General features: G+C 34.3%; 1 protein-coding gene across 1 annotated transcript in view; it reads right to left on the bottom strand.

The window, feature by feature from the left end:
* The window catches only part of TWSG1 (twisted gastrulation BMP signaling modulator 1), a 38,623-nt gene that overhangs the window by 17,998 nt on the left and 7,095 nt on the right, over nucleotides 1–13,530 (bottom strand). Inside the window, exon 3 of the mRNA XM_012746264.3 lies at nucleotides 926–1,025. Within this exon, the coding sequence (XP_012601718.1) occupies nucleotides 926–1,025 (100 nt within the window). The remainder of the gene's footprint in view (nucleotides 1–925; nucleotides 1,026–13,530) is intronic.

Below are 13,530 nucleotides of genomic sequence, written 5' to 3'. Positions count from 1 at the left end.
TAAAACCATATTAGGAAGACAAGAGAACTAAACTTCATCTACCACAAAAGGAAGCCAGTTGAGAGCTTCTAAAATCAAAGAATCAAGAGGTTAGTATAAGGATATTGTTTAGAATCATGAAAGCAATCCAACACTGAAAAGTTGAAAGTGATGATCTCTAGGCATAGGATCAAAGCACTGGAAAGAAGTGAGATACGATTGTTTTAGCACTATGTGATTTCTAAAGTATGTGCATATAGCTCACTGTGGAAAAAAAACAGAAATTAATGTAAAAAAGTCAATATGACAATGTCCCTGTTCTTAAGGAGTTTATACATTGCTGAAAGACACTACAGAACAACAATTACAGGAACACAGAATAAATGATCCCACAGAAGCATAAACCATCATATCTCACTCAAATGAGTAAGGTTTCCGAGAAAAGGGGACACTTGAACTGGGGTTTTAAACAGTTTAACAGAAAATTAACTGGTCAGAGAAGGGATGATGGGTGTTTCTTATTATGCATGTAAGTTTTCTTTCTAACAACAAATGATAGCATTTTATAAACACACTTTTGCGTCTCACTTTTTTTTAAACTTAATACATCTTAGAGACTTTTTCAGATGCTTATGAGACATGCCTTTTTTTAAAAAATGCTTCTTATAAAAAATTCAACAGGATTAAAAATTTTCGCTTGACCCCCAATTCCTACTTCCCAGGATACGCACATTAAATTTCCTCCTAGATCTTTTTCTATACAAATGAAAATACATAGAAATACTATTCAATACAAGCAAATGTGAAAATATAATATTCTATATGCTTACTATATTTTATACATGTACTTGTTTACATATTAATACATGAGTATTATTTAAAGTCTCTTAAAGTCAAGGATTCCATGATAAGAAATGCTACAAAATGCCACTGCATGTCAACTTACCAACACAGTCACAGCACTCGTCCCAAAGGGCCCCCAGACACAGCATGCACTCCTTACAACAGGAACAATTGCCCTCGCCGGGCCGGCACTGGCAGAGCTCCTAGAAATGTGACAGACATTTAAACCTCAAATTCCAAATAACTATGTCTAAGATTGTTACTTTCTAAGCAAATCCTCCCACAATATTTGCATTTATAGTAATTTATTCTTGACACCATCTTTATTTTTTTATAAATTTTAAAGGTAACTTTCCTGTGCCTCTTATAAAGAAAGTGACTAAAAGGGCAGGAACTTACCAAAAAGTATAGATGCTTAATCACAAACTGGTCATGCCTGACTCAAACAAGCTCAAACTTGTTTGGACATTTAGAAAAGCAGAGCTGCAAAAGCTATACCTGTGACTTATTTCTCCATAAAAACCTGTCTGTCCTGTCTTTGGAGTAAGAGAACATTTTCTGTGCTCACAGTTTTTAGAAACAGCATTAAAGTTAAGGATACTGATAATTTTTATTTTGTAGTTTTATAAAGGTTGCCACTCCTTAGTGGCATGATGAAGACAAAAGAAAAAGAAAAATAAAATAAATAAAATAAAAAAGGTTGCCCACTTAGTTATAAGAAATAAAACTTTAAAATTTTAATTATATGTAGAAAATATCTCTTTACTACTTATTTGCTTATACAAGTTGAGTCTTCCTTATTTGAAATGCTTGGGAATAAGAAGTGTTTAGGATTTTAGATTTTTTCAGATTTTGTAATATTTACATTATACCAGTTGAGCATCCCAAATCTGAAAATCTGAAATCTAAAATGTTCCAATGAACATTTCCTTAGAGCGTAATGTCAGTGCTCAAAAAGTTTCAGATTTTGGAGGATTTGGGTTATTTAAGCTAACTCAGGAGAAACAAATTAGAAAAGTAACAAATTTATTCGAAGAATATAGTGCCTCTTTTTATGCAGCTTCTAAATGATAACTTGGTAAACTAATTACTGTATATTATACTAAATAATTAACAAATGAATGTAATTTATTAGCTTCCATTAGAGAAATCGGAGTCTCTGAAGCAATTCATTATGCCTTACCCTGTTAGGTATTTGTGAGGTGTTTTAAACTGGAATGAAAGAGTGGGTAACACTGTAAGATTATGCTAACTAATGAATGGAAAGTTAAAACTAACAGCTTAATTAAAAGTTGCTTGAACCTGTCTGGGTTATCTAACTCTGAAGATTAAATGTTCTTCACACCCTCTTAATAGATGCCTGTGTTGCACTTTTACCTGTTATTATGATAAGGTACTGCAGTAATATGCTTACTGATTTATAATTTAGTGATAGTATAAAAAATGAAAAGCTATAGGAAGGAGAAACACAGCCGGGCGCGGTGGCTCACGCCTGTAATCCTAGCACCCTGGGAGGCCAAGGCGGGCGGATGGTTTGAGCTCAGGAGTTCAAGACCAGCCTGGGCAAGAGTGAGAGCCCGTCTCTACTAAAAATAGAAAGAAATTAATTGGCCAACTAAAAATATATAGAAAAAAAACTAGCCATGCATGGTGGCACATGCCTGTAGTCCCACCTACCCGGTAGGCTGAGGCAGAAGGATCACTTGAGCCCAGGAGTTTGAGGTTGCTGTGAGCTAGGTTGATGCCATGGCACTCTAGCCTGGGCAACAAAGTGAGACTGTCTCCAAAAACAAGATAAACTTTTAATACAGTACTATAAAAAAGACAAAAATCCAGGTCAAGACTTTGCTGGTAAAAAATTACTGCTAAACTGGTTGGATGCCAAGCAACAATATCTTAGCTAATATATTTTTTTCTTTCCATCTTACTACAGAAATGACTAAAAACCTTTGTCTTAAAACAAATTTACTTACATAAATTAAGAAATTTTAGTAATTTGAGTAAATAAGTCTTCAAATATATAAAACACTCGCCATTCTTCATAACTCATATCAGCATTCTTTTTTTTTTTTCTTTTTTTAACAACACTCAAGTGTAATCTAAGCATTCTTTTTAGGATTTCAGGAAATAAGAAAAATGAGATCCTCAAACCAACTTTTTGGTCAGCACTCACGCCTTTTCAATTTTCAAAAACACAATTCTCACTTTCTAGGAGAAAAATACTATATAGTTAGAAGATGAAGAAAAAATACCATATAGGAAAATTTAATAGTTGGCATTTAGGATCTCAGAAATCTCACTGCAAATCAACAGAGCAAAAATATACAGAAATCATCTGTTTCATAACTATTGTTTTTAAGTCAAGAAACAAATTGAAACAATGAATTTCCATGTGTAAATAATTATGAATAGCAACCATATGTAGCTCATTAAGTAATTCATTCTTTTCTATTCACTCTACATGTCTTTAAAAATCACATTATTGAATAATGTTTGGTCATAAACATACTTGGAAATGTATAATTTTTTTGACAACAAGCAAATTGTGGTTAGGATGAATGTTTCTAAGTACAATAAACATTTGTAAAGTGCTTTGAACTGAAGTACTGGAAATCTAAAAGAAAAAAACAACTCAAAATGTAACTCTCTGCAATGAATCAAGGATTAAAAAAAACAAAACAAAACAAAAAATTACTCCATTTAAATCAAGCAGAATCTTTTCTTCAGGACACTTAAAAACAAAAATTTACCCTTAGCTATTTTAGTTATAAGGACATAAATCAATCTTCTATACCCAGAAAGGCTAGAGTCAAGATTTTAAAAAGGCTTTAAAAAATTTTAAACTGTTTTTTAAATTATAAAATATTTCGGAAAATAACCTACTAGAGTAGAAGAAAAAATCCCCAAGGTCCTCTCACTTTGGTAAATTCTTATGCATTTCTAACAAAATAATGATTATATAGTATACTGATCTAAAAAAAATAAGCATTTACCTATTGTAAAAATCCGTCAACATAATAGCTGCATAATAGTACATCCAATGTGCCAAAATTCAGAAATAGTCCTTAAATTCTTAATTCCTTCCATACCTTGTCCACTTTCTCATTCTTTATTATCATCTTCAAAAACTTTGCTGGCTTCTATTTTACTACTGTTTCAGAGTTTCTACTTCTTAAATAGAAAATATGTAGAGATGAACTTTAGACTTTTCTCTTTGGACTGAATTATTTATATATTTTACTAACCTCACTATGACTAAACTTGGGTACTGCTCAGTTAAATGGAACATGTGATCAAAACCAAACACCAAGTTCACAGCAATCCAAAATGAAGACTAACTCAATGCTTCCAATTATTTATTACCCCAAAATACTTAAGTAGGTTCTACTTAACACTAATAGGCACTGTGCTAAGTGTTTTATATGCATTATCTTGAATCTCATAAAGCCCCCATCAAGGTAGTTATTATCCTCACTTTTCAAATGAAATTATGAGATTTATACATCATTCAATTAGTAAGTGGCTGGTCTGTGACCACTGTGTTGGTTAGATATTGTTTTTTAAATATTTCTCATTAATTTAACATTTCAATAATTATATATTTATTATATATATAATTATTATTCTTTCTTAGAGAGAATACGCCCATAATTAAACTTAGATAATCCTTTAGGTTGTTAATCAAAGGCATTATTATATCTTTCAGTCTCAGTACCTGAATACAATTAGAAATGCTACTGCCCAAGCTTAATCATTGTTTGTAAAGGTAAAACAGGTATGATTGATTAAGAGTTGTAAAACCAATAACTTGGAATGCAATACTTAATTCTTTCGTTGCTTCAGCCACTTAAGGCCTGTATCATCTGCTTCCCTAGTCTGCAAGTTGCAGAGAAAGTGTGGTTGTTCCTTATTATACAGAAGAGAGGTTGAGAATGAATGGTTTAGTAATTCCTCTTGATTCACACAACACAGCTTTGATACCAGGTTTTCTGACTCAGGCTTTTTCTACCACCACTGCTCTTGCATGTCAGAGTCAGGGTAATATGGAATAAGATACATATTCTATGTGTGAAACACTATGCTAGCTGTTCTTAAAATCTGCTAATAAGCACATTGTTCAATAATTTTATGGTGGAAAAAATCAAAGTTTTATACTAAATGGAAAATTGAAATTTATACATTTGGACTATCCCCTATTGACCAGTATGAGTATTTAGAGAGAATTTGGCAAGCTGTCTAAAAAGCTTATATGAAATGAAAATCTGGCAGGATGAAAAGCCTGAAGGAGGAGTCTAATTACTTAAATGTATTTTACTACATGTATATTAGGAAAAACCTGAATACAGCAGAGAATTTCAAAATTTTGAATGCCAGAAGACAAAGGCATTAGAAGAAAAAAACCCCAAGTTCCTCTCACTTTGGTAAATTCTTATGCATTTCTAACAAAATAATGATTATATAGTATAATGATCTAAAAAAATAAGCATTTACCTATTGTAAAAATCTGTCAACATAACAGCTGCATAACAGTACAACTATTATGAATAGTACAACTATTCAATCAATTTTAATGGCAAATCTTGTTCTGTATACAGTCATGTATTGCTTAACTATGGGGATATGTTCTGAGAGCACTGTAAAGCATTTTTGTGGCTGTGCAAATATCATGGAGTATACTAACACAGACCTAGATGGTATAGCCTGCTACACAGCTACACTATTATGGTGTGGCCTATTGCTCTTAGACTATAAACCTGTACAGCATGTTATTGCACTGAATACTGTAACACATAACACAATGGTAAGTGTGCATCTAAACATGTTATTGCACTGAATACTATAACCATAACACAATGGTAAGTGTGCATCTGAACATATCTAAACATAAAGAAGATACAGTAAAAATATGGTATTATAATCTTATGGGACTCCATTGCACATGCAGCCCATCATTGACTGAAATGTCATTATGCAGCACACCATTGTACAATTAATGTTCTGGTGAGATCTTAATCCTCTATGCAAAATAAATGGGAGGAGGGGTATTTATCTAAGACAAAGACTAGACTTTCAGAGTTAAAATTTATTGTATGAACTTCCACATTTCCAGGCAAGACATGGAAACTAACTTGAGAATCTTATTTATGTTCTGGTGCTCAGTTATTGATAAATGTTTCCATTTTCTAACCTTTGTCAAGATCTGAGAGATCTGTTAGCCCTGTTGTTAAAACAAGGAAATACACTGAAAACATTATAGTTTAGTAAAGATAGCAAATGACTTAGACTTATAGGATCTGGTTTTAAGTCCTAGCCCACAAATTGCAATATATAACACTACATCTCAGTTTCTCAGTCATAAAAAAGAGAGGGTAATGAATTTTCCCTTGTAAGCTTTGGCACCTAAATGAGATAATGAATACCAAAATGTTTTGTTGACGCAGTAATCCCACTCCTGGGTATTCACTCAAAAGGAATGAAAATATCAGTCTGTGCAAAGACCTGTACAGGAGAGAATCAACTTTATTCATAAGCACAAAAATTGGAAACAACCCAAGATCCATCAATTAGTAAATGGATAAACAAATTGTGGTACATCCACACAGTGGGATACCACTCATCCATGAAAAGGAAAGACTGACACACTCAATAATATGGATGAATCTCGAAGCACTATATCAAATGAAAGAAGTCAGACAGGAACAAAAGGCTGCATACTATATGACTCCTTCTAAATGACATTCTAGAAAACACAAAACTATAGGGGCAAAAATCAAATCAGTGCTTGCCAGGGGCTGAAGCTGAAGAGAGGGCTAAGTCCAACTAACCACAAAGGGACACAAGAGAACTTTTTACAGCGATGACAATATTCTCTATTTGACTGTTGTAGTGGTTACATGAGTATATATTTTGTCAAAAATTACAAATCCATACACCTAAAAAGAGTGAACTGCATTATATGGGAATTATACCTCAATAAACCTGACTGAAAAATGCTTTGGGAGATCAGGAAAGACCTTATTTCATCCTCAGAGACCACTGTGGTTTTTCCATAATTTTTAAAAATAAACCGGAATTGAAAAATATAAAGCATTATCTAAATTCAATTTGGTATTAATCAGAAGACAGTTCTAACTCTGAAAATATATTTCTCTATTTTACTCTTAAGCTAACGCTAAACTTTTCAAACTAATGCTAATACTTTTTTTTAAACAAAGAAACATAAAACAATGCTAGTGAAAAATGTAGAGCACAAAAGTTCTATATACCATATAATTGTTAAAAATCACCTAAACATAGAATAAAATCCTAGAAGGGACTATATCAACATAGTAAGAGTAGTCTGTGTTTCTATAATAGAACAATAAATGGTTTACTTTCCTCTTTCTACTTCTATGTATTGTCTAAATTTTTTAGTAGTAAGTATTTTTCTAATGACTAATAAACATTTAATTTGCTTGGACACTGTGACTTCTTAAGATCCAGTATAAATAATGTTTGAACGATTAAAAAAAGATACTCAAAACACAAACTGAGGTTCTTAAATATTATGCCAACTCTAAGTATTTGTAATATCTTGATCTAGTATTTATAATATCTTGATATTTATAATATCTTAAAGGCATGTAAGAACAAATCTAATTAAGCAAATGCATATTATGTAAGTATCAGTAATAAGCAAAGCATTAGATTATACCTATGCTGACACCACCTCTACAACCTTTACTTAGGTCAAATGGGTATTTAAAAACAAAAAATCCTCAATTAGAACTTATTAAAAAGAATAGATACAATTATAATTTAGATTATAACAAATCTGTTTTGACATATTAATACTCTTTAAGGAGAACATCACACAAATCCTCAAACCTAAAAAAGAAATATCAACCCAACCTCATTATCATGAGATGATGTTCTTTATAAATTCTAACTTACTGGTAAACTTTTGCCCTGAAAATTACACAAACTTAAGTGAATCAATACTAAAAACAGAATTTATCCTTTTGGCTAAATAAATCAGCATATAAATTCCTATATATACATGAATTACCAAACTATATCAAATGGCACCCATTTCTTATATAAAACTGGTAACAAAAACTTACTGATGTTAATCCAGCTTACTCTAAAAGTGCCCCAATGAATTTCTTTAAAATAATCCAGCTGGGTGAGTTGAGGGTAGTTACAGATGAGACTGGCCACATATGTTGATCACTGTTGAAACTGAGTAATGGGCAAATGGAGAGTTATTTTACTATCCTCCCTATTTTATATGTATTTGAAAATTTCCAATGTCCCAATAAAATCTTCGTTTGTTTTTTTTTTTGAGACAGGGTCTCATTCTGCACCCTGGCTAGAGGGCAATGGCATTATCATAGCTCACTGCAACCTCAAACTCCTGGGGTCAAGCAATCTTCCCACCTCAGCCTCTAGAGTGCTAGGATTACAGGCGTGGGCCACTGTGCCTGGCCTCTTCATCTTTGTTTTAATATAATAATTCAATAGGTGAAACAACCAGTGAAAATAATCTTTACTGTCCACTTACACATTTTAGCAGCTATTATTATAACTGCATTAAACATTTGGAGGGAAACAACGACCTATTCTGCCTTTAAATTACATCAGGCCTAACTCATTACAAATTTGGACATTAATCTCAAAGAATTTCATGAGGTGTCAAATGTACCAAAACAAGACAAAAATGGGTTAGAGCCACAATTTTTAAGAGCAGGGAAGTAAGATGAAGAGGAAAAAAACAACAACATAGGAAAATAAAGTAATGTTCAGAAGAGAAAAAACATTTTATATTGTAAGCCAAAATATTATAGGTATACTAACAAATCAAGATTACTCTAGCAAGAACCTAAAGTGGAATCTGGTTTGCATTCATTACAGAAAAAGGAAGGGAAAGTTAATTTTTTAGTTTACTGAAATTAAGAAAGTTTTGGCTGGGCACGGTGGCTCAAACCTGTAAGTAATCCCAGCACTTTGGGAGGCCAAGGCGGGAGGATGGCTTGAGGCCAGGAGTTTCAGACCAACCTGAGCAACATATTGAGGCCCATCTCCACAAAAAAAATAGAAATATCAGCTGGGCATGGTGGTGTGTACCTCTAGTCCCAGCTACTTGGGAGGCTGAGGCAGAAGGATCACTTCAGCCCAGCCCTGGAGTTTGAGGCTGCAGTAAGCTATGATGATGCCACTGCACTCTAGCCTGGGTGACAGAGTGAGACCCTGTCCCCAAAGAAAAGGAAGCCTTGAAGTTACCTGAACGATTTATATTCTTAAGACAAAACACAGTTTAAAAATCTAGAATTATTAATAACAAATAAATTATTTTGAAATTTCAACTTATTTCAGAAAATTTAAGATTTAATAACTAAATTGACTTGTAGAATAAACAAAGACTATCAATTCAGCAATAAAAGTACTAAATAAATTTTCAGATAACAAGTGTTAAAATTAGCCATAAAATTATCTCTGAACCTAAGTTTGAATATTTTCATGAAATATAATATTTATATCATCCTAAAAATGATCATAAATACTAGCCAAAGTACTCACAAGTCAATACAGGGTTTTACCAGTCTTAATACAAAATAGGCATTGAGAATTCTGGAATAGAGCATAATATTGATCCAAATTTTAAATAGTAAAGATCCTGTTAAAAGCAAAATCCTCGGCCGGGCGCTGTGGCTCACGCCTGTAATCCTAGCTCTTGGGAGGCCGAGGTGGGCGGATTGCTCAAGGTCAGGAGTTCAAAACCAGCCTGAGCAAGAGCGAGACCCCGTCTCTACTATAAATAGAAAGAAATTAATTGGCCAACTGATATATATATAAAAAATTAGCTGGACATGGTGGCACATGCCTGTAGTCCCAGCTACTCGGGAGGCTGAGGCAGGAGGATCACTCCTGCCCAGGAGTTTGAGGTTGCTGTGAGCTAGGCTGACGCCACGGCACTCACTCTAGCCTGGGCAACAAAGCGAGACTCTGTCTCAAAAAAAAAAAAAAAAAAAAAAAAGCAAAATCCTCTATTACCCAATTTTTTTCCCTGAAAGGGGACAGTGAAACCACTCATTATATGAAGCAAGGAATTATACCAAGATGAGAATTTTACTTTCTTGATGTTTAAAATTAGATTTCTTTCCTGTTAAAAACACAAAATAAATATTTATATAGGGATCACCCTTACGCGCAGCAACTTGCAGGAGTGGCAGGAATGACTGCACTGCCTTGCAACCACGCTGGTAAAAAATATTTACATAACCATGAGCTTCCAGGGAAAATTTTTTATACTTAGTTATTTCAAAAGGGCAGAGGGCTCCACATAAACAAATGTTCTAATGTTATCCTCACAGTACATCATTTCAACTACAGATATTGTTCAAACTAAACCAAATTAACAACAAAAATATCTAAATTTCCTCTAAGAAGGAAGTAATATCTTTTTGAAAACTTCTGTGGCATTGCATCTTGTCTTTCTTAAAGTACTGCCCTCCTACCTTACATTCATTACTGTATGTGTTCTTCTGCAAGTTTAAGGAGAAAAGCTATCATTTTTATCTAAAATGTCAATGTGCCTGATATTTTGTTGAATATGAAAGTGGAATTTCAATAACTCAGTAGGTTGTAATGGAAAGCAAAGCCACAGCAATTTTTAACCTTTTCAGGGCCATCAATTGCTCTGAGATTGAGAACCTCTTGAAAGCTATGGACCTTTTCCCAGAAAACTGTACCTACACAATTTTGAATATAACCCTGGAGATCTCCTGAAGCCCTTAAGATGTACAAGGACCCCAGTTAACAATTATTGGCACAGGAAAAACCAATAGCCAATCCATTCTTCAACTGAACAGAACAGGGCAAAAAAGAGGGAGCTGAAGTTCAAGTTTCTATCAGATCAGTGAGGCTACTCACACACTACAGCAAAAAGATAAGAACCAGACATCTACTAACCATCTACTAACCTCCAATCACAACAAGAAAACTAGCCAATCAAAACAAACAAATAAACCAAAAATTCTCTTCAGGAAAATGATTAGCTTATTATTCACATCCCTATGCCCCAAGTGAAGCCCTTGATACTGGACTGTGTTTTCTGCTCTGAGTATAGTCTGTAAGTCCTGTCCAAATACACGGATCTCCCAACCAAGTTTTTACTGCCTCATTCTGAACACCTGGGAATACTACACATTTGATGAAAGCCTATGACATAAAAGAGATATAAACTAAAAGAAAAAAGATCTTGAAAGAAAGAGATGATCCAGATAACAAAGTGTGTGTGTGTGTTGGGGGGTACATATCTCTTTCACTAGCAATAAAACTTCCAATAAGAGTTGGGGGCAGTGGCTCATGCCTGTAATTCTAGTACTTTGAAAGGCCACAGTGGGAGGATTACTTGAAACCAGGAGTTTGAGACCAGCCTGGGTAACATAGTGAGACTCTGTCTCTATAAGAAATCTTAAAAATTACCCAGGCGTGGGGGCATACGCCTATAGTCTTAGCTATTAGGAGGCTGAGGCGGAAAGATGGCTTAAGCCCAGGAGTTCAAGGATGCAGTGAGCTATGCTTGTGCCACTGCACTCCAGCCTGGGCAACAGAGCAAAACCCCATCTCTAAGTAAAAATAAAGATAAATAAAAAGAAGGAAGTACTGATACATGCTACAACACAAGTGAACTATGAAAAGATTATGCTCAATGAAAGAAGCCAGACACAAAAAGCAACACATTGTATGATTCCATTCATATTGAAAGTCCAAACAGGCATATAGACAGACGGAAAGTATATTAGTGGTTGCCTAAGGGTTAGGGGAGGGACTAAAGCAGGGGTCCTCAAACTTTTTAAACAGGGGGGCCAGTTCACTGTCCCTCAGACCATTGGAGGTCCAGACTATAGTTTCAAAAAAACTATGAACAAATTCCTATGTACACGGCACATATCTTATTTTGAAGTAAAAAAACAAATGGGCAAAAACACCTGCATGTGGCCCACGGGTCACAGTTTGAGGATGCCTGGACTACAGGACAGGAGATTCTATCTGAGGTAATGAAAACACTCTACAATTAGACTGTGGCGATGGTTGCACAGTCTGTCAATATACCTAGCAGTTTCCAACCTTTTTGGCACTAGGGACCAGTTTCATGGAATAAAATTTTTCCACGAACTGGGGGTGGGGAGTAGGGGCCGGAACTCTGTGGCCCCAGGGTTGGGGACTACAGAATATACCCAAACCACTGAACTGTACATTTAAATGGGTGAATTTTATAGTATGTGAATTATATCTCAACAAAACTTTTTTTAAAAAGATATAACACATAGAGGATCTATCTTAGACTTATACTAATCAGAGTTTCAGAAAGAAAGGTAGGAAGACATTTTATATATATGATATACATCTGATGTAATCATATATATATTAGGTCAAGGGATATATACATATAGATATATATATAGAGTATATCAAGGTATTTAAGACAAAAAAAAAATAGGGAATTTTCTAGTCTTCAACTCAAAATTGACCCCTCAAAGGACTTACAAAGTACCAAACACAATGAATGAAAAGACTCAGACCTAACTCAACAGTTTTAAATTTCACAATACCAAGGATGAGATGATAATAAGTCTCCAGAGAGAAGAAATAGATAACAAGATCATTTACAGAGAATAAGCATCAGACTGGCATCAGACTTCTTACCAGCAATGTAGAATGCTAGTATATAATAGAGAAATGTCTTCAAAGTTCTGAGGGAAAAGAATTTACTAGAATTCTACATTCAAGCAAACTATCAGTCAGTGAGGAAGATGAGAAAAGAAAAATTTTCAAGACATGCAGGACCTGGAAAGTTTACTTCCCACAAAGCCTTTCTCAGGAAGTTACTTGAGGGCACATTACAACAAAATAAAGGAATAAATTTTAAAAAGAACAAGATAGGTAATCCCACAAACAGTGAAACCCACTCAGGAATGTAATAAAGGCAAGTCACAATATGACAGCTTGCATCAGACCTAGACTGCAATCAGTTAAGTCTGGAAACATGATGGAAGGTCATTTGGGAGGAAAAAATAGATTAAGAACTTAATACAAGGTGTTAATGACTGATGATGTAAGATAAAGAAACATGACTAGAAACTAAAAAGAAAATCATTCAAGAAAGAAAATGTAATCATATTACCCTAAGTGACTATATAGTTAACAATAAAATTATAATATATACATGGTTTATTGATTGTCAACTTTAGAATATACCTGTAAATAAAGCATGGAAGGCCGGGAATGGTGGCTCACGCCTGGTACTCTGGGAGGCCGAGGTGGGAGAATTGCTTGAGCTCAGGAGTTCAAGACTAGCCTGAGCAAGAGCAAGACCCCATCTCTACTATAAATAGAAAGACATTAGCCAAACAACTAAAAATAGAAAAAATTAGCCAGGCACAGCGGTGTGTGTCTGTAGGTAGTCCCAGCTACCTGGGAGGCTGAGGCAGGAGGATCACTTGAGCCCAGGAGTTTGAGGCTGCTGTGAGCTAGGCTGACGGCACGGCACTCTAGCCCAGGCAAGAGGAGTGAGACTTTGTCTCAAAAAATAAATAAAAAATACATAAATAAAAAAATAAAGCATGGAAGATTCAAACAGTTACCAAACAGAGAAATAAAGGTTAGTAATTACCAATACAGCATTTATGTGCCAGACATTGCTCTAAGTATTTTACACCTAAT

Source organism: Microcebus murinus, chromosome 17 (assembly GCF_040939455.1).
Source record: "Microcebus murinus isolate Inina chromosome 17, M.murinus_Inina_mat1.0, whole genome shotgun sequence".
Lineage (NCBI taxonomy): Eukaryota > Metazoa > Chordata > Mammalia > Primates > Cheirogaleidae > Microcebus > Microcebus murinus.
This window is presented reverse-complemented; position numbering and strand designations above follow the sequence as displayed.